General features: G+C 39.5%; 1 protein-coding gene across 1 annotated transcript in view; it reads right to left on the bottom strand.

The window, feature by feature from the left end:
- Positions 1–22,991, bottom strand: part of FEZ1 (fasciculation and elongation protein zeta 1) — a 729,464-nt gene that overhangs the window by 357,083 nt on the left and 349,390 nt on the right. Inside the window, exon 4 of the mRNA XM_078682121.1 lies at positions 11,193–11,279. Within this exon, the coding sequence (XP_078538247.1) occupies positions 11,193–11,279 (87 nt within the window). The remainder of the gene's footprint in view (positions 1–11,192; positions 11,280–22,991) is intronic.

The raw sequence follows: 22,991 nt of genomic DNA, 5'->3' as shown, positions 1-22,991 counted from the left end.
GCCGTGCAACACATGTTAGGGCTAGGTGTGAATGTTGTATAGTGAGGATTATCTAAGAAATTTGAGCAGCATGAGAATAGGGACAATGAGCCTGTTATAAAACTCACTGTGATAAGAGTAATAGTATATATTCGAGCTTGAGTGAGGGGTAAGATAATGCCGGTGCATGATTATCTATAAACATGTTTTATATCTATAAACAGGTGAGAGTCCTGTACGGATAACGTTGTTTATTTTACTAACGGTGCATGATATCTATAAACAGGTGAGAGTCCTGTACGGATTTCATGTGTGTTTGAATAGGGAAATTTTCTGTTTGAAAGTGCGTGATTGTTTTGTAATAGTGTTCAAGTCGAACTTTCGAAATAAGTCACTTGGTTGTGCATTCTGAGGGAGATGAGTTCATGTATTACTTGTTAGAAGGGTAGAGTAAGAGTTGCTCTACTGGCAATTGAAAAATATTCTATGAGAATAGGGCCGACTATTCCAAGCTGAGAATACTTGAATGAATGTGAAACTATCCTATTTAGAGAAGAGGACAGATGAGTCTGTTTTATGTACTTACTAAATTATACCTAAAATAATTTTAAGGTATTTAGGAATGTTCAAATTAAAGTCTGTGTTATTCTAAGACTTTTTAAGATATTGCGCGTTGTTTAAATATACAAAAAAGCACTGCGCGCTATTTAAATTCATTGAAAAGTGTCCCGATCAAAAATTGTAAAGGAGGGGCTATTTTTAAGAGTGAGAGCGTGTGAGGAGAGACTGAAGCTGCAGCAGCTGCATACGTCAGAACCTCCGCGCTCTGATTGGTTGAGATATCATGTAAAGAAATGCTGTGATTAGCTGAAGACAATTTCAGTGCCTTGGAGTGGTCGCGCGTGATTGGCTAGTACGCGTCTTCACTACATGCCAAGTTATTTATATTTTGTAAGTATCCTCGTATAATAACTTGGTTTTAAAAAAATAATAATTTGGGGGGATAAGTAGTTCAGCTGAGTTAAGCAGAAGTTTGTCCCATATTGAAGAGCATATTCTGATAGGTTAACTGTCTGCATAAATTAACTCCCAGTTCGTAGCGGGAACACACTCGAATATAAAGCTGGGTCATTAAAGTGAATGCGGCTGGTATAATTGAAAGGAAAAACACAACACCTGAAAAGATTATGCATTTCTTCGTTATAACTACACTGTGCGCTGAGTTAAAATAGCATTTTGTGAAGGGGCTGTTTGTAAGAGAACTAAAAGCCGCAGCGGCTGTATGCATCAGAACTGCCGCGTCCCTATTGGTTGAAATATTGGGGGAGATACTGAAAAGTCACTCCGTGAGTCCTTTATAATGTTTCAATTAGATTATAAGTGGTAGTACAGAAATTAACTGATATATATATCACCACTATATGTCAATTTTAATTTGTCCCAACTTTTAAAATACCAATAAAATATTCTCCACAGTTTATAACAGAGTGAAAAGTCTTCCGATTAAATTCTGAAGGGAGGGGCCGTTTGCCGTGTGAGGAGCGAAGGGGAGAGCTGCCTGCAGCGGCTGTCTACGTCAGCCGCCGCGCTCCCATTGGTGCAAATGCCGACGCGTCATAGGCAGGGCCGCGCTCTGATTGGGCGAGGCTCCGTGAGCTTCGCTCTGATTGGGCGAGGCTCTGTGACTGTGTGTTGGTCCTGAGGAAGAGCCGCACACCCATTGGCTGGTGACGCGCAGCGTCATAAGGGAGCCGCGACCGGATTGGTTGAGGCCCGAGTGGGCTTTGTAATTGGCTGATTAGAGTAACTACTGCTTGCCGAGGAAGTGTCTTATACTTAAATATAGAAATAAAATACCGCTTTAAGCCCCCTTTTCCTCGACGCTTTAATGTTTTAAAAGGAGAACAGTGTAATAGCTGATGTGGTCGAGCGAGTGCACACAAAATTAAAATTACATAAATAAAATAAATTAAAGGCGATTGTGCTATATTAAAATTCCACATCCTAAAGGAGGAGCTGTGCGCAAGGTGAGAGAGAGAACTGAAGGCAACATTGATTGTATGTTTGGAAGCCACCGTGTTCTGTTTGGTGAAGGTGTCTGGCACGTAATTGTAGGGCCGTGCTGGGATTTACTGAGGCGTCTAGAACATCGAGGCAAAGAAGCGCTCTGATTTGTTGAGAGATCTGACGAATGACAGCGAGGCAGCACTGTGATTGATTAAAACATCGCAAACAGCCCTATGATTGGCTGAAGTACGCTGTTGTTTTAAAGTAATTGCAGAGTAAATTATAAAAAGTAAAAAATTGCCGCTTTGGATTTCCTTTCTCGCCGCGCTATTGTTTTCGTGTCACAGCTAAAATGTGACAAGCGTGTTAGAAAGAACGAGACTGTCAGTAGAAATACTTGCTTGTCGCGCCATTGTTTTAAAAGGAAAGTTGGAGGCTACTTTGACTGTGTGAGTCATCGACTGATGCGTGTTGACACTGCTTACCGAGTGGCTTATGGTAAATGAGTATTTCGGAAAAGAGGTTTCCTTTCTGAGTAGTGGCGGCCGGCGAGCGTTGTGAATAGTGTGTTGGGCTCTCATTGAGAGGGAGAGGCTGTTTTATACAGAGAGAAGGGAGAGGTCTGCAGTGGTAGAGTGTGTCCCAGAGGGGTGGGTTTGCTGTGCATTGATTTGCTAAAAGTGTCTAGAGCATCACGGCCAAGCAGTACATTGATTGGCCGAGGCATTTATAATGCTGTAATTAGCTAGGCCTCCGCTTTGGTTTGAATCACACTATTGTTTTTAAAGACTGATACGTGTGAATATTACTTGCCGAGTAGATTTGCATGTAATAAATATTGGTGTTTTAAAATTCCTTACTGCTTCATAGCGTTTAGTGAACATTATATATTATTTACATTTGATTAGAGTGTCATAACTATATGTTCATTATTTTGCCGAGTTGTTTTAGATGTCTGTCATAACTAATGTGTGACAAGTGTTGCGTGTATTAAAAGAAGAGGGGCTGAGTATGAAGAGCTAAAAGCTAGATAGAATTGCATACATCTTATCGATTGCGCAATAATAGGCTGAAGCATTATAGTGGTTACAATAATTGAAATAAAAGATTTAAAGATTTTTTTAAGGTGTGTGGGTCAGAAGAAAGTTGATTTGAATTCAATTATTGTTAAAGGAGTTTAAAGGTTTTTGCAGTCAAAAATCTTATTTAAATTAAAGGCAATCAGAGTAGGTTTTCTTCTTCCACAGGTATTGATGCAGAAAGGTGTGTAAGTGAAAATAAATACATTTTAAAATTAGCTAATTGTATTTTGGTGTTTTGTTGTTGCAAAATAAATATTTTATATTACTGTTTTTGCAAAATTAATATTTTTCTTTCTAGGTTTATTAAAAATTAGTGATACAGGTAAATTAGAAGATATATTAAATTGACCAAATTATAAGAATTTTCTACACCTGATAGTGTTAAATTAATTTATTAATTGATCAGCAAACGGTATAAGGCAAATTAAGTGAACACATTTGCCTATTATAATTATATATAACCAATTTTAACATGGATAACGATTATCAAAAGAAAGAGAAAAAGTTTTCCTGGTATAAGAAAATGAAAAAGGTTGTTGCTAAATGTGAGAATAAATTAATGATTCCTAAATTAGCGAAATTAAATAATAAAAGTATCAGAGTAGAAGATAGTGATCAATGTAAAATAGATGTTGTAAATACAGATCAGTTGCCAGAACAAATTAATGTGACGCCAAAAGTCCCAGATCAAATTGATAGAGTGCCAGCTCAGACTTCCACTAAAATTGATGCAATAGAAAAGCATGATGAAATGCCTAGTACTTCTGGAATTAATATTCCTGATTATGTGAATTCATCAAATGATTTAAAACAGTCCATGAATTATAAAGAAAATGTGACAGTCCCTGTGCTTAGAAAAGATGAAATTAGTCCCGCAGTTTTAAAGGTCCCATTGACTGAAAAAGTTTATTCTATTATACTTGAAATTGAACTAGTAGGGATTACAACTAAGCAAGAAACAGAGATGACTTCAGTTATAGTTAGTGAGAAGTCTGACATTGATATGATTAAATTGACACAGCCTGATGAGTCAAATGTATGTTTAATTGAAAAGGAGATTGAATTAAATGAGCTAAATGAACAGCTACAGACACAGCGACAAGTGATGATTGAACAGAATGAGATGGCTTCACTGCCATTGCCAAATCTTGTTAATAAGCAGTCAGACAATACAGATACAGGATTAAATAGAGAACAGGAAACAGACAATGAATACGGTTATGGAGTTGAGCATGATTTTGAACAGTTTTGGTCCCAAAGAGATTATTTTACTTCTACAGGTTCAACTATCAAAAATGCAAATTTAATTAAAGGATTGATTGATGACATTCAATTGGCAGAAAGGATTGCTATCGTGAAAGGTACAGCATACAAAAAGAATGATGAACATGCTTTGAGTTCACTAATACTAACATCTGTAGTTGAAACGTGGCAGGGAGTCAAAGATTTACAAGATGAAGCAACTCATGGGGAGAGAAACACAGTGTTGAGAACAGATTATAGACAGCGAGATGAGGATGAGATTTGGATACATAAAGATGGCAGAGTAGTTTTACTAAATATCATGATTACTGACATGGACAGAATGTACCATAAAATTGTAGAATTTCTTTATCAGAGGTGTCTGTCTTGCCAGCAAGTGAACACAATTAAGAAAACAGTTGTGGCATTGGGAACAGAAAGACAGGAGAGTGATTTATTTACCAGATTACAAATGGACTTCATTGAGATGGCACTGCATAACATACTGTGCTACATTTTTGTGATTATCTATTTGATTTTAAAATGGGTTGAGACATTTCTCACGCGACATATTGATGAAATTACTGTTGCAAAGTTATCAGATGACAGAAGACATTGAAAACAGACTGCTCCATTGTACAGATAGAACAGAAATTTCAGGTGTTGAGGAGCAAGAGAACGGTACTATAAAGAACAGAGATGCAACAATGAGTCTAGCTACAGGTACAAAGTGGACAGATGTCCTTCCACTTGTTTTGATGTTTCTGAAAAGTACTACTGATAAAAAGTCAGGTTTAAGTCCATGTGATATTATGATGGACAGAGTCATGAGACAGGCATTCATACCAGTGAAAAGAATGATGACTATTGATGATAGCATCAATTTGGAGTACTGCAAGAATTTACCAGATGTAGTGACTTCTGTGTCTAATCAAGATGGAACTGAAGTGCAAACAAGAGAAAAAGAGCAAGCACTTGATCTGTTACCAGGTGAAAGGATCAGGAAAAAGGTTCGTCTAAAAAGAAATTGTCTAGTGCCAAGGTGGCAGAAAGGGAGGCCAGTTAGTATTGTCACCACAAATGCAGAGAAGTGCAAAAGACTGAAGAGGTGGATTGACACTGGCCATACTTTTCGTGTACCTACACCTGAAAATCCTGATGAGGATAGTGTCATCACTGCTGATTCTGAAGAAGAACGTGAAAAGAATCCAGATCTTGAAGATCGACAGGTTGGTCGACATCTGGAAATTCTGAATATAAAACAAGCCTTGAATAAAGAAGACTTGAAAGTTGTGACTGAAGGCTCAGAAAATGATGGAGATCTGCTAGAAAAAGAAGCAGAAGAAGAAAGTGATCAGATTGTGATTCAAGACCAGGAGAGTATTGAAAAGCAGAAAAGAAGCTCTGAAAGCAGGAACAGAAATTCTGAAACTGGGAAGTTGAAGGTAATTGAAGAAGAAGATGAATTGCCAAGTACCAGCTGCAAATGTGATGTTCCTTACAGAGTGAAGCTGCCGAGTAGAGGAGTACCTGAGTCCAGAATTCAAATTTCTGACAGTGATACTGATGAGAGTGATGAAGATTCTCAAATAAGAAAATTGAGAAAAGAAGCTTGGAAAACAGAATGTAATGTGACCGAGCAAAAGAAGAAATCATCGAGAGAAGATGATATTTGGCCAGGAGCAAATGAAGGCCTAAAATTCAAATTGGTACACAGATCAAAAGAACAGATTAATGAGATATCAAGTCAAAAAGGTTCTGAAAAGAAAAGTGAGGCAGGAAAGAAATTAGAGGTGATACCTGTAATGGAGGTAAATAGTAGCAGGCAGAAAGAGATTGAAGACAATAGTGATAATGATTGAAGTATTTACCTGTTAAAAATTTAGGTTTTCTGTTTTTGGCATAAGGCTGAAGAAAGTATGTTAGGTGACACAAGGTCGAAGAAATTATGTTAGCTGGAAATATATAACTTGTGACATTAGGTCGAAGAAAAACTGTTAGAAGGTTTAAGGGTATATATATATATATTAAAAAAAAAATTAAAAAGGGGGGTGTTAGAAATTTTTAGACAATTTAGACAAAAATTTTAAAATTTTTGTTTTATTTTTCCTTGCAAGTTTAATGAAATTACTTTCATGTTTTTATAAATAACAGTTCAAGATGCTTATTCATAAAGGGATATTGTAAAATTGTCTCTGATATATGTGTTCCTAATAATTGATACTTTGGTTAATTTAGGTTGTCATTTTTCCTTTAGAAATTAACAAGGAGAAGTTTAAGGTCAATAGGACAAGCAAAGTTTCAGCTAGTCAAGACACCATAGTATAATACTGACACCTTTATTAATTATAGTTTTTGCGACACTTTTGTTAAAAATCAGTTGCATGTTACACAAGAGAAAGGTAGAACTAGAGGAGTTTTCTTAAAACTCAATATGAGAATTGTAGATAAACTAATGAGATAAGTCTTTAGAATTTACTAACACAGGTGAAATTGAATCATGTTCATCTTAGATAAAATTTTTGCAAAAAATTTTTGGTGGTGTTTGGTGATTTTAAAATCACCAGATGGGGGAGTTGATGAAGCGAGATTAAGAAATAATTTTTATTTCAACTCGTGAAGTCACACGTCCATAATTTAATTAATTATGCTAACAATTTTTGCTGTGTGAGTATTAATACAACCTAGTTTAAAGTTACATACACAAAAGACACGTGGGAAACTAACATGTGTGCTCACAGATGTGCATTAAGTTGCATTCTCATGTATGTGGAAAATAATACATTAATTATGTCTATTGTTGTGTCATAACTAATAGCAGCTGTTTTTAAATAATGGCATGTGCTTATTTTGCTTTCCTTGTCTATGTGATGTCACTCTATTCTCTATAGGTGCATAAAAAACCCTGCTGGATTAGATGAAGAATGGTAGATATAAAATGCTGCTTTATTTGTGCTTCTGCTAGGTAATTTAGATTAATGGGTTAATCATTAGCAATGATGGGTGACAACAGAACAAACTGTATTTCTTTCATTAATTACTCTTTTGTGTTTGTTTATATAATAGTTTTACAAATGAAGCTTAGAGATGGCTGCAGAAAAAGAGTGCACTTTTAAAAGTGGGGCAAGAGAGGTGGCGCAGAAAAATGACGCTTTCTGAAATGAGGCCTAATGATGAAAATGGCACAAGAGAAAATAATTCTGAAAAGGATGGAAAAAGCCTCTGAGCTTTTATTTTGAAGGGTTTTGGAAAGAACTGCTAAAAGATGACTCTGTGGAGAAATTTGCTAACGTGCTATGAGAGGGTATGCACCTGTTACAACGCATTCGTTACTCCGCACTACCATTACAACGCGACTTTTATAACGCATACCATTACAACGCATTGCGCTGGGGGGCGCTATAGGATAGGGAATGGTATAATTTACTATCCAACACCTTCCCTAGGGTCCACGGGGACTGGAGTTAGAATAGTAAATTATACTTACCACTATCCAGCACCCCAAAGCGCTATGCGTTGTAATGGTATGCGTTGTAATGGTCGCGTTGTAATGGTAGGTAGTTGTAACGGTATGCGGAGTAACGTCATACATCCTATGAGAGTTCAGAGCGGACAGGCTCAAGGTTGGAAGGAAGAGTCGTGATAGATTTGCATTGCTTGAAACTTCTTTCGATACAAAATGTAACAGCCTGAGGAAATGCTGCCAAGACTTGTACATGAACAATGAACTAGTGAATTTGCCCGGACATGTGGGAAGGAGATGTCACAATTTACTGTGGCATGAGGTGGCTCAGCCAATGGAGAGCTAGAATTCATTTGCTGGAATGTGAAAAATAGTTAGCTCAGCTTATTTTAGGGTATAAGAATCAGACCAAACAGCAGATATTTGGCTTACGCTCGAGAACCCTGAAGGACGTGATATGCTGATGGAATATACACGTGAGGAAAGGAGTTTTTATTAATTACTTTATTTCTAGGTGATGAGGGTAGAAACAGAGAGATAGATAGGATTTGGAAATGCTTAATTTTACTTATTTCTGCTAATGAATAATAATTCTTGATTTATGCTCTTTTTATTAGTTCTGAATAAACCTCTCTTTATGACTTTTCCTAATGCTTGTTTAATAAAATTCCAAAACCTGAGTTTTTCTAGATGTGTTTAAATAAATTTTCTAAATGACAAGCTGGTCTTGATTATTATAGATGGTTTAAACAACATATTTAGATCTTATCGCCTCATGATTCAGTCGCTCTATTGTTGATATGGGCCTAGTGTTGTAGTGTAAGTTTGGTGGTAGTAGATAGAGTCATTTATGCAAAATTTTAGTGAGAGCGCTGGATCAACCTCACTGCTTTGTTCTGCAGTGAAATGTCAAAGGCCTGCTGGATTAAACCTTCCTACTTAGTACATGCGACATAGAATGTGGAGAGCTCGCTACTCTCTTATTGCAAGCCAGTGTCACACTGTCCTGTTTTTTGCCTTGAGACACCAAGAAAGAAATGGGCTAATAAATGTAGTATTACTACCTATTCGGAGCCTATATTTATTAAGTTAGATAAGATAAGACAGCAGAGCAGTAAAACCCCACAGCTGACCAGACCAACTGCCAGGGCTGGAATCCTCAACACTCCAGATAGAACACACATAGGTAACATGGGAGATAGAGAAGGTAGGAACACTAAGAAAGGACTACAGACACCAGGTAGTCATTTTGATGTAAGTATAAATATACAACAAACGTGAAAAGGGCGGTAATTCTAAAAAGGAAATAATATGTAAACTGTTATTTATTGGTCATTTAGTAACAGAAAACTGTGCTGCCGCATGAAGACGCAGCGGAGGTAGTTAAACTTCATGTACTGCAGAATGCAGCGAGTCATTTGCGTTTTGAGTTACCATTGTCTGTGAAGTTTATTTGACATTGTTGTGCTGTGTTTATGGGATTTTGCGTTTATTTGGAAGCCACCACAATGACCTCTAGGCACTGATTTTTACCAACCTTGGGCGGTCCTTTGTTTTTTAATTTGAAAGCAGCATTAGGGGTGTCTTCCTGAGAGAAAGGTGTGACAAATGCACAATGCACTTTCTGCTTGTGTTCGGTGCAGTGTGCACTGTTCTTGTGCATGTTCCATCTTGGTTGAAGAGCCATCACAGGATTCACAGCTTAATATGGTTCCATTAAATGAGGGAGGTTTGTACGGGTTATATATATATGCCATATGTCATGCCTTATTTCGGCAACTGACATTCCAAGCTTCATGTTTATGTTGGGGCAGCGCAATGAAAGTTGAACTAGGCGACTCTGGGACTGCATCATAAACACTTTCTACATCAGATTGGGTCAAGGCACTTGTATTTGTTTTAAACTGCGCATACTCGGAAACACAGAGCGGTGGCTGCCTATGTAATGTGTACAGCTCATACAGTAACTCCTAGATTTTCTGAGTTAGTGTATGGGTTAACAAAAGGAGTTTCATCAAAACTAACACTTGGACTCCTTCTGGATCTGAGCATTTTCATGCTTTGGTGCCTGACACTTTTGATGAAGGGATGCTGAGCCTTCAGACAAGTTTTTCAGACCATCATAATATTAACTTAACAGCGGTGTTTGGTGTAGTGTTTTATGATAGGGATTGATTCTGGAGTCATTCGTATGCAGTGATCTTTGTTGCCACAATCCTGATGCCTGAAATTTCAGAAATCAAAGCTCTGTCCTACTCTCAGTCAATAAGGATAACCACTTTGAGGTGCACTATCCCCTAGACAGTGGCGTAACTAGACCCACTGCCACCCGGGCGGACCCTAGGTTTGCTGCTCGGTGTCGGTAAGAGTGTGGGGGGCGATGGACAACTTGTCCCAGGGGTGGGGATTTGGGGGGAGTGGGGAGTCGGGCGGTCGATGGATGACTTGTTCTCTGGGGGTGAAGGGATGGTGGTAGTTGACAGCCACGACTTGCTGCCTGGGACGGACTGCCCCCCCCTCACCCCTCCCCCAACTACGCCACTACCCCTAGACCAAGGTACTAGTTAGTGTTCAGCTGCGAACCTGCTGCCCACTACATAGAACATGCCATACCAGTGAGACAATGCTTGTTCCTAAAACAGGAGTGGAGGTAGGCCTACGGGCTCTCTAGACCTCAAAAATGATCAGGGATTATGAAGTGACTTTCCATGGCCCGAGTGGAAATTTAATGGGACTAGTCATCACAGAAAAGAGCTTGGAACTGCACTGACACATATGTTTTCTACTGAAAAGCAAATATTCCCTTCAGGGGTGTTTTATTGGGTATAATCCATTTCAATTAAGAACTGGAAACCCTAAGTGTGTCTCAGATGGGTCACAATATTAAGGCTACAGGACTAAGTCCTTGAATTACACCTGACAGTAACAGTTACATTCTTGTAATGCCAGATGAATGCAGAAATCCAGTGATCTCACAAGGACCCACCGACTTGGAAAGCCGGCCTTTAAATTCAATGAGGATCTGGGCCCACCAGATCCCTCACCGGGCACAGGCGGCATGGGCGCCCCCTTGAGCACAGAGCATCTGATGCGACCTGGCTCCTCCCAAGCCCAGATAACAAGGCAATTAGAATATATGGGCACACTGTAGAGACCTGTAAAAAAGGAATGCGGTTGTGCTCCTGTGTTCATTTCTGAAATCCACCATTATCTCACGTGGAGCGCTTTAAAAGTGTAATGTCATTGGTAACGCAGTCACTGGCGGTGCTTACTACAGTGGATCCCCAGCTTCAATCGATTCAGACTGATTCACTCACTGCCGAAAGATGCAACATTGAGGCTTGTTTTATAAGGCATTGTATGCTCGAGAGATTGGGGCTACCTGGAAGGTTTAGTTTATGGTAACACTCCATTCGTACCTGCTCAGCAGTAAGAATGGGCTCTTCGTTGATCCCCGAGTCATTCTCACTCTTCTCATTTAGCTCGTCTTCTTCCTTCTCGTGGATCTGAGGGGGAAACAATGTCACAGTTAGGAGTGTACAAAGTAGGCACTGGTCTTCTTTCTATCTGTTATATTAGTCCAACATACACGTCTAACCAATCTAAGGCTGTTTATTTTGAACTCAGATGAAAGCACACAATTGCGTCACTAAACCCACTAACAGCTCTGCAGAAATTTGAGTAAATCTCTGGTGTGGGTGCCCGAGAACAATTTTTTCTTCATCATGGGCCGTTATAAGTTCTTACGCAGACAGTTGTACTTCACAAAGTTTTGTTATTGTCATTGGTATGGTGTATTAGATGCCCCCTGTATCATGTTATGGACCAGGGTTGAAAATTATATGAGAGAGAGAGAGAGAGAGAGAGAGAGAGAGAGAGAGAGAGAGAGAGAGAGAGAGAGAGAGAGAGAGAGAGAGAGAGAGAGAGAGAGAGAGAGAGAGAGAGAGAGAGAGAAAGTGCAAGTAAGCGATCAAAGACTTTGTCATTTGTTTTGTTCTACTGGAGTGCAAGTTATTTATTTTACATTTTATATTGCATACCCTAAACAAAGTGGTGTCAGTGTGCTTCTCGTATAACTAATACATTCAGAGCAATCTTACATTGCACGAGTTAACATAATAGCAACTAAAAGAAGCCATAATAGCAACTGATATTACTAAAGGATCGTGATGAGCACATTTTGAAAAAATCTGAGAATACTGAGAAGGGAAGGAGTAAACCTAAACGAGAAGTGGTGATGGAGGGACAGGCAGGAGGGTTGAGAAAGTACGGAAGATCCCAGAGGGCGCAATGGAGGGCTCTTCCATGAATTGCCTTGGGGTGACTGATTTGGAAGAATCTCAGCCAATTATGTTCTGATTTAATATTGTGTTGCTGGGAGTGTGGCATAGTTAGGTCACCTTCTTCTGGGTGGGTGATATTACAAGCCCTGTCGTATGAAGAGAGGGTGCACGATAGGGTAATCAGGCGTCCTATCGTGGTGTGGTCCTCAACTGCAAGGTCTAGACAAATAGGGCTGATTGCAAAAAGAGTGTTAAAGAATTATTGTTTATAGAATTATTTCAGCCTAGTTCTACAGAGAACTTTACTTATGAGAAAACCAGAAAGCTCTCAAACAGGTTGCCTATACTTGTAGTTACCAGTTTACAAAATACATCCTCTCCTTGAATTGCATTTCAAAGTAAAAATTCCATAATCAACCTTCCAGTACATAAACATATGCAAACCACTGCCAACCAACTGGTTTTGTTAATGTGGCAACTCCCACCTCGTCTAGGCTTACATGAACCACAGTAATAGTGCTCAAACAGGCACACTATGCACATAATGAAGACAGGGATGCAGTCACCTACCCTTTTCCTTCACCTCTTGCCCCATACGTCTAGAGAAGCTTTTACTTTCTGCTGCCTGTCTGTCCATCACCACTCATGTTATTTTCAGGTACATCTTTTGAACACTGCTTGGTGGAATTTCTGCTATCAGAAGATTCGTCCCGTTCTGCATAAATAGATCTTGCATAACTTACCACTAGTTAAGAATGACCGTGCCAAAGTCTCTATGAAAAACGTGCCTCTCAGCTCATCTCCTGCTAGCTCCCTTGGATGCTGCTGACCATCTCCCCCTGACATGACTAGACCACCAGAGCTCAACTAAAGCTGTAACCAAACTTATTTCTCAACATCCTTTTCTTCATCTGAACAATACAGAATGGAGTGAGCTCAAGGCAAAACGACGTCTGCACAAATCTTCTTCCGTCACCAATACTCATTTTTCACCCTTCTCTCAAAGCAAACTCAATAACTCCCTCAATCTTCTGTGTCTCAGCCTTCCTCCTGTAGTTCTGCAACAGCGCTCAATCGGAGTAGGAAACACTTTCCACAGAACTATTTACAGCCAAACTAACACCCCCCCCCACATCTCTATTACATCTGCTTCGCTTGCTGTAGCAATGCAACACTGATTACTTGCCCTCACATAAGGAACATTTGTGAGAAAAATTGAAAATCGAACCGCTGCAACCATACTTAATGCCCACCCCTATACCATAACATCCCTTGGTCAGGCAACAAGAGTCTGGAGAAAGCCGACTAGTAAACTGTACTACTGACCTGAGCCTCATAAATGCCATCCACATATTTAACCATTGCAGCACTGCATTGCACTCTGAACTTACGCAAAAATATACACTGGTTGGCCTTTATAATAAACACAAATGTGCAATTATAAATTGTTTGGGTTTCCATCAGTCTTATTACCAATTCGTTTTCTTCTTCTTTTGCCTCTCTTTCTTGTGAAACAAGCAACTGTGGGAAAAGCTTACAGAGCTGCATGCGAGCCTTAGTTTTTTCGTTGGTTGCCACCACTAAACCCAAGCCTGGCAACATTGTCATGTCCCTACAACAGAACATTTTGACATTTGGCATTTGATGCCTGGAATTTGTGGACCAAATCATTTCCAGGTCTCCTATTGCCTACGTGCCTTGTCCCCACATTTCCATCCACCCGGAGTTTCTCTGTCCCTACAGTCTATTTTTGACTTAGCAGCTGACCTTCCTAAAGCCCAGTTACTGATTCCATCGGTTTTGTCATGTATCTGTTCCCACCACCCATATCTCAAGGACACAGCCACTCTGAAGTGGAACTGGCCCTTTCACCAGGTCACAAATGTATTTATAAGCTTCCAGCAGCAAGCTCCTGACCAACATCAACACTTGTACTCTGCGCTGGGACTGATGCCCTCTACCATGTCCCCTGTCACTTATCAATCTTTCTTCTTTACAATTAAGCCTACCTAGTCTCTGGTAGCTTCCTTGCTTACCCTGCCAAAACTCAATCTTTTTATCTAGACAACTCTTGAACCATCTACTTTTGTTCCACAGTTTCCATCAATTTCCTTAAAAAATCTCTCTGAAATCTTCAGTCTCTTCATGAATCCCAGAACTCTCATTTTCAGCCCTCTCTTAGCCTTCCTTGCCAATCTCCCTGTCCACAACAACAAGGGATCGCTTTCGCTTTTTCTCTGCCAAAATAGCTACTTCCTACTTCCACCCAGTCAAGAGATTGCTGAGGAACTGATAAATAAAAATCAAAATAGAATAAAAACCTCAGTTAAATTCCTAAAGAATAAACTGTCTCAATCACAAATCTGTACCTAATTTGATTAGGATTTATAGATGCTGCACAAGACCGGGATGTCTTTCTTCTAAAAAGTGAAGACACCAACAATATAATAAACACAAGAGCATAAAAGTGAAATAGCACTGAGGATACAGTCATAAGGAGCCGGTTTAAGTAACCTCTTATCCGGCACAGTGATCAACACTCCAGTACATGTTCCGGCAATTACCTAATTCTATAGCGAGGTAGTGGCTGCAAAGTTTCCAGGATGGCCTCTTCTGTGCTGTGGAGGTCCTATAAAAGACAGCACAGGTGGTAGGCAGACAAAATATCAATTTTTAAATATCGACGTACAATAATGTCGATGTTTAAATATCGAAGGGACAGAATATAGAAGGTAAGGAATATCGATATTTTTAATATCGATAGGACAGAATTTCGAAGGTAATATCGATTTTGTTAATATCGATGTTAGTAATATCGATGTTACTGATACCGATGTTAGTAATATCGATGTTACTAATATCGATTTTTATAAGATTTTTATGTATATTATTATGTATTTAATATGTTTTTTTAATGTAATATAAGTAAATTTTGTACTTTAGTACCGTAGCGGGTTGTGGGTTTATAGGGAAATAGGGTGAGAAGTAATTTAATTATACTAAATTAATTATACATTTTTAGGATTCATAAATTAATTTTAATTAATTGGTAATTAATTTTAATTGATTTAATAATTGATAATTATGTTCTGTAGTTGGTTATGGGTTTATATGGGAATAGGGTGAGAAGTAATTTAATTATACTTAATTAATTATGAATTTTTAGGAATTATAAATTACTTTTTATTAATTGGTAATTAATTTTAATTAATTGATTAATTGATAATTATGTCCTGTTGCGGGTTATGGATTTATAGGGTAATAGGGTGAGAAGTAATTTTATTATAATAAATTAATTATTAATTTTTAGGAATTATAAATTAATTTTAATTAATTAGAAATTTAGTTTTATTAATTGGTAATTAATTTTTATTAATTGATTAATTGATAATTATGTTCTGTAGCGGGTTATGGGTTTATGGGGGAATAGGGCAGGAAGTAATTTAAATGTAATTAGGTAATAATTCATTTTAATTAATTGTTTTTATTAATTATATTATTGTTAATTATTAATTGGTAATTAATTAATATACATTGGTATTTATTATTAATTTATTTTTACCTAATAATTTATTGGTAATTATGTTTTTAATAATTATGTATTGGTATTTGTAAATAGTTTATCTTTATTCAATAATTAATTTTTTTAATATTTTAAAATATTAATTTATTTATACGTATGTTATTTTTAATTTCTAGGCTATCGAACACTTTCCCTACTGTTGCCCTCTCTGGAGTGGGAATAGTAATTTTTACCCCTACGCTATCCAACACTTTCCCTACTGTTGCACTCTCTGGAGTTGGAATAGTAATTTTTACCACAACACTATTAAACACTTTCCCTACTGTTGCACTCTCTGGAGTTGGAATAGTAATTTTAACCCCTACCCTATCCAACACTTTCCCTACTGTTGCACTCTCTGGAGTGGGAATAGTAATTTTTACCCCTACGCTATCCAACACTTTCCCTACTGTTGCACTCTCTGTAGTTGGAATAGTAATTTTTACCCCAACGCTATCCAACTCTTTCCCTACTGTTGCACTCTCTGGCGTGGGAATCGTAATTTTTACCCCTACGCTATCCAACACTTTCCCTACTGTGCACTTTTTGGAGTGGAATAGTAATTTTTACCGCTACGCTATCCAACATTTACTTACTTTTTTAATTTGTTTTACATTTTTATTAATTTTTATTTATATTATTATTTTATGTGTATAGATTTATTTGTAATTTATATTATTTTTATTTATTCATACGTTATTCAAATTATTTTTAAATGTTATTATTACGAAAGTATATATTATGTATTATGTGTATATGATTAATTAATTTATTAATTAAGGTATTATATTATTTATTAATTTTAAATATTATAACATATGTTTAACTATGTTTATTACATTTATAAGTAGTATTTAATTTATATTACATATTTTTTTTAATGAAAAAAAACGATATTTTTTAATTACGATATTTTTGACATTGATATTTTTTCCCCGAAATTTTTGTACTTACCTTGTTGGAGATAGCATTTCGATATTTTTTGTAATCGACATTTTTGTTGCGATATTTTTGTTGGTCGATATTTTGAATATTGACATTTTGTCAGACATTCAGCACAGGTATCTCAGTGGACTCTAAGCTGAGTGATCAACTGCATAGATTCAATAGGCCTCCCTGCTAGAGTTAAGGCCCTACAAAGGTGTTCTTCAAGTAGAAGTTTACATGTCTATTCTGCAGGGTCAATTTAAATAAAGATTTCAGAACCAAATGTGGGGTCTCGGATGACTCTTAGAAAGCCTATCAGTTATATAAGGGATGGAGCAGGAGAGGTAGAAGAAGACCTAATGGTACGTGTGACCCACAGACTAGTGATGGTTAACTGGTTTGAGTGTGATAGGTTTGTTTTGGTGTATTGTGGTAATTTTTTATGGATAAATTCTAAATTTCCAGACTCCACCTTATCAGTGGGAAATGAAAGATGCGATCAACTGAGGTATAACGTTCAAACCTACACCATCACTGCATTCCTCTTACTTGACATCTCAGGGGGAGGGGGACTACTGACCTCAAGAAATAACCACAACCCTTGTCAGGGTGAACCCTCAAAGTCACCAAATTAACGTGAGCTTAACCCTGATGTAGCTATGGTACAGAGCAAACAGGGTTAACCATGTTGAAATGTCAATGCAGTTCCAAAATAGTAATAAAATCAAAATACAAAACAATAAAATTACCAAACCAAATGAAAAAATAAAGTCAAATCTAATTAACAAAATGACAGAAAGACAATAAGAGAACCCATAGAAGTGAGCTTTTTAAAGTTTTAATTATGAATAGCGATAGCGATGGTGTCAATGATAGTCAATGCTCACGGTAGATCGGGACATAGGACCAATTTGACCATAACCGCAATGAAGTGCAGGCCTGATATCCCAGTCAAGTTCTTCCTAGTCAAAGATTTTACCTTTAAGCCCCAATCCACTACAGGATTACATTTATAAAGCCCCCGGGCCTCAGAGCAGGCACTAAGACTCACAGGGTGTCAGGCAGAGGCCAAACTGCAGGGCCAAGTCCAGGACCAGTTGCCACTGGCCAGCTGTGCAGTTGCAGGATAAGGGTTCTTGTAGCCTGTTATAGCTCTTTAACTTGAACAGGTCAGCCTTCTGACCTTTGGAGTCCACTTCTTTGTCCTGGGTACAACAGAACGCCGATCCAGTCCTTTAGGGCTCTTGACAGATAGCAGGAAGCAGAATCAAGCCTCCGGTCCAGGAGTCTTGAGAAGTTGGTACCTGGAGATGCTAAAGTTATGCTTGGCACTAGTGTCCTGGGCATGCCCTAATAAATGAGGTAACCGTTCCCAGTGTTACCCCTACCCACCTTGTGCATTTTCAAGATGGTAAAAGTCTTCAGCCACACTAAAGGAGGGCTCTGAGGGCTGGGTGTGTGTGTGGGGAGTGTACTATGGTAATCTAAGAGTCCTCCCACATCCAAAACCAAAATCCAACTTGGGGCAGTCACTGTATCCACTATAAACCCAGAGACAGAAGCAGTGTTTTCCAGTAACAAGACAGTGAGCACACAATAATTGTTTTAGCAACCTGTTTCCCTTACTTTGGTGTGGGAAACAAAATGCCAAAACAGAGAGACCATGAAGGAAAGCATATTTTCTACTCAGACCACCCCCAGCCAAGTTTTAGTGTCAACTAATCGATCCCTTGAAGGGCTTCCCTGCTCAGGAGATAGAACTTGGACAACTCACAGCCTCTGCAGTGACATTTGTCTGTTCTATGCCTCTCTGAACCCACCTGTACCCCTCTGTGAACATGTGCCTCAGCCACTAACCTTGTCTAATGGGAATCCTTCTCGCCTGCAGACCCCATGCGGGTGGCAACTAAACATAACTTGCTCACTGATGCATGGGTGGACATTACCACCATGACCAACAACATTGTGCAAATATACCAATTAGGAATAAGCCAATTCGACCATGTTCAAGGGGGCATAGAGGCACTTTACCCTTGTTTATCAGTGGTAAAGTGCAGTTATAAAAACAGGAAAAATATAGGGTCCACCAAAAAGTAAATAGTACGGTTGACCACACAGAAAAGGTTAATTTCCTACAGGTATAAAAGCACAACCCAAAAGAGAAATCTGTCCTGTCTCACAGAGCACACATAACACTGCCTCCTTTGTGTCCTGCACAATTCTTGCAATAGGTAGGTGTCTCTAAGGTTCACATACCAATCCTCTTCTCTTCAATATATACCTGCCATCATACCGTGAACTTGTTATTATTGTCAATTTGAACCCCTAGAAGGCAATTTAGTGGCTTTGACACAGGAAGAGGGTAGTGTATGATAGTGCATAAGCGCCATTCAGAGGAGAACGGTTAGAGGCCAGTAAATTACCTGTAACAAGCAAGAAGAACGGAGCTTAGGAACCTTGGAAAACATTGCTTACACTCCCACCGATCATTTGTTTAACTCACCATGGTTAACTCTTAAAAGTAAGCTCTTGTTCTCATGCATATTTTTTTTCTTGCTTTTAATTCACTTCCATGCGTCCTAAAGCACTGAATCCTTGTTTTATCTCACACTCTAGGAAGCTCGCCCCCTCCCCCACGTCACCTTTGTCCTGAGGAAGACCCCCATTAAGGTTTAAATGATACCTAGAACTATTTTGGGGTCGAAACGTCTAAAACCTGCACACCTGCCAGCTTCTGCCTTAAACCAGGAGACACTTACTAAGGTGCTCTAAGCATGGTTCTGTAGAAGATGTGGACATTTGTTGCAATGCATTCCGGCTCTATGTTGAAGCCATAGACTAGCATTTTATGTTGATTAGGGTATTTTGACCTACGCTGCATTCCTTCCCATTCCTTGCACTAAATGTCACTGATACCCTCACCTTTCCCCTCCCTTTCACCTATTGGGGCACAAATGCTTTGTGTATAAATGATGCAATGTTTTTGTGAATAAGCAAAATCCAAAGGCACATTGTGATTAAATAACAGTGTACCTATCTGACTTTTTTGACTTTATTTATGTTTTCCTTGATTTCTGTACCTATTATCCTCTCTATTTTGAATGAATGTGTACTGGAACCCTTTCCCCAAGTACCGATATACACCCAGGTCCCAGCGACATTAATTGGGTATACCCTTCCTTGTAACGTACTCTGAGCAGGCGCATGCCTGCAAAGTATTTTGTTGATAAACTCAACCACGCACCATGGTAGAGAATGAGCTTTTATCTTACACAAAGGAATACATTAACCAACTCTTACTTGACCCATCCAATAACTTTCTTTCACCTAATACCCCTACTACTGATTTAACGCTTAACGACAAGGTAGCCCGTTTGGACCGCCTGGAGAAAAAGCCTTTTCGCTCAAGACTGCATGGCCACTTATTGACTAGGTACCTCCAAGCGAACATTATCCCTGTGGGGCTCCAAATCAAAATCGAACCAGCTATTTTCGTGGATAGCCCCAAATTCAAGGAGGGATTAAGGTTTGTCGCCAACTGCTCCCGGCACTGGATGGTGCTGGGAGTAGAAACTGCAGAGGAACAAGTCAAAATTCTAACAAAGGAGATTGCAGCCCTGAAAGCTGAGATCGCGGGCGATACCAGCTTGACCAACTCAAAGGACGCACTGGCATGCCTGGAAGCAACTTTGAAGGATTTTGAAACTACAACGCAAACAAGGGAATTGGAGAAACTAGCACGTGAAGTCTGTTTCTTTGACAAAAAGAACACCTACCCCTATCTGCAGAAGGACTATTTTAAACAGGATAACCAGGGACGCTTCACCAACCGGGGCAGAGGAGGTTTCCGGGGGAGACGGAACTACACCACCTTTTCGATATCCTCCTATAGCTCAGAGAGTGACAACAAGCAAGCGGGCCCCAGCTCGGGCTACGGCTATCAGGAATATAGATATCCACCACAGGTTCCTTTTTTAGGACAAGGCCAATTGAGGCCACCAAGGGGACTAGGCAACAACTGGTCCAGAGGGTCCTAACGGGCCAGCAACCCACCAATATGAACTGGGACCGAGGGAGGGGCAGAGCCCACAAACAGGTCCGGTTCCAACCGGAAGAGCATGGGGAGATATCAACCTGACGGAAAGTGTACCGGTAGTAAGACCCACACCCAATCCAGTGGTCAACATCTCATCATACGTGATGAAGGATGAGGAGGTACAGGTCTTTAGTAAGGGTCTTTCCTTCGTTCCCACTGCCTCTCCCAACAGATTTGCTATTAAAGCGGGATTGCACTGATTCTTTAGAAAGATCCGCCTCCGCTATTTTTTTAGGCACTCGACTTTCCAACAAACAGCCTCTTGCACAGGATTAAGAATCCTGTCAACATTTGTTCCACCAACTTATGCCATGACGAACAAGATTTTGGCTTACGAGAGTGTGGTCTTGAGAGGTGTCAACAAGATTTTGGAAGAACGGAAGCCCACCAAATTCAACATCAGCAGGGTTGAGAACGCGGCCCTTTTGGCACTCAAAGAGAACAAAGAAGTGATAATCATACCCGCGGACAAGGGCGGTGCCATCATGGTGCAAGATGTCACCAAGTACAAGGATGAGATATTTAAACAACTATGGGACGGCGTCAGCTACAAGAAATTACAGTCTGACCCTTCTAAAGATTTGGCGCTTGAGATACTCTCCATCACACAAGATGGTCTTGAACAGGGCTTTATCACGGACCTGGAATTCCAATACCTAAATCAGCAACACCCCAGACTACCATCAATATATACGCTTCCAAAGATACATAAGGACATGACCAACCCACAGGATGCCCTATCGTATCCGGATGTGGCTCCATGTTGGAACCTTTATGTAAATATATTGATTTCTTTCTGAAACCAATTACCAAAAATACCCAGGCCTATCTACGTGACATCATGCAAACCATCAACATTGTGGACGGATGACCATTTGACCGCACCAAACAACTACTGGTCACGTGCGACATTGTGTCATTGTACACAAGCATCCCCCAGAAATGCACGTTGCAGGTCGCTGAAAGGGCACTGAATGGTAGGACTGCACCCGAGGCTGTGCCCACAGAGTTTATCATTGAACTTTTAAGGATAGAAATGATGAAGAATTTCTTTGTTTTTCAGAATAATTTTTATTTACAAACCAAAGGTGTAGCGATGGGGGCTACTTTTGCCCCGGACTCGCTATTAACTTTATGGATAACTTTGAAAGAGAATATATTTTCAATGATATCAATCCATATGCCAACAATGTGGAGATGTGGATGCAATATATAGTTGACATTCTGTTGATCTGGACCGGCAGTACATCTGAACTATCATCCTTTCACACCTGGTTTAATCTGAGGACCCCCGACATCCAATTCACTCTTCACTCAGATGCCCAACGGATAGATTTTCTCGACATTTCCATCTAAGCGGAGCAGGACGCACTACACACCACCCTATACGGCAAACCGGCTGAGCGAAATTCACTACTCAAATATGACAGCCACCACCCAAGAGGCCTGAGGGACAACCTGCCTTTCGGACAGTTCCTGCGCATCTGCAGGAACTGCTCCATGAAATCCAACTACATGCTGGAATCTGAGGATCTTGCGAACCGATTGATGGAATGGGGCTATCCCAAGAGACTGATCAAAAAGGCCAGAAAACGGGCATGGTTCAGCCCTTGTGAAACTTTACTACAACCAAGAGACAAAGCAAACTCAGCTGATCAGAGGATGATTTATGTTACGACGTTCCCACCAAAAGCAACACAATTAAGAAAGTCATCAATAAACACTGGGGCCTTATATCAGATGACATAGAACAAGAAAACCTACCGATGCATTCGTATAAGAAGGCCAAGAGTATCAAAGACCATATTGTTCATTCTTTCCTTGAATCATCGAATCCTGCAACCATTCAGTCATTGTGAAATCTACAGCCGATCCTCGGGCCACTACAGATGTGGACAATGTGAGGCGTGCGCCACCACCATACAGACTAAGGAATTCGAATATAAACAACGTAAGATCACTCTCAAGACCTATACCAATTGCAACACGAGTAATGTCATCTATGGGATCCTATGCCCATGCGGTATAATTTACATTGGCCAGACGCAACAGAAGATCAAAGCCAGGGTACTACAGCACTGCACCCGGATACGCTGTGAGGTACCAAGTGCGCCTCTAGTAGACCATTTCAGAAGAGCGGGACATGCGCCTGACAGTCTCCAATGGTTGGTACTAGAAAAGGCTACTTTGGGACCTAGAGGTGGGAACATCGGACAGATATTGAACATTCGTGAATCCAAGTGAATGTCCCTTTTTGACTCAATAAACAATGGGCTGACTGAACTAGACAGTAGTCACGCACAACTTAAACCTTTACCTATTGACACTTTCCCTCTGTGTTGTGAGGTAC

Source organism: Lissotriton helveticus, chromosome 3_1 (assembly GCF_964261635.1).
Source record: "Lissotriton helveticus chromosome 3_1, aLisHel1.1, whole genome shotgun sequence".
NCBI lineage: Eukaryota > Metazoa > Chordata > Amphibia > Caudata > Salamandridae > Lissotriton > Lissotriton helveticus.
This window is presented reverse-complemented; position numbering and strand designations above follow the sequence as displayed.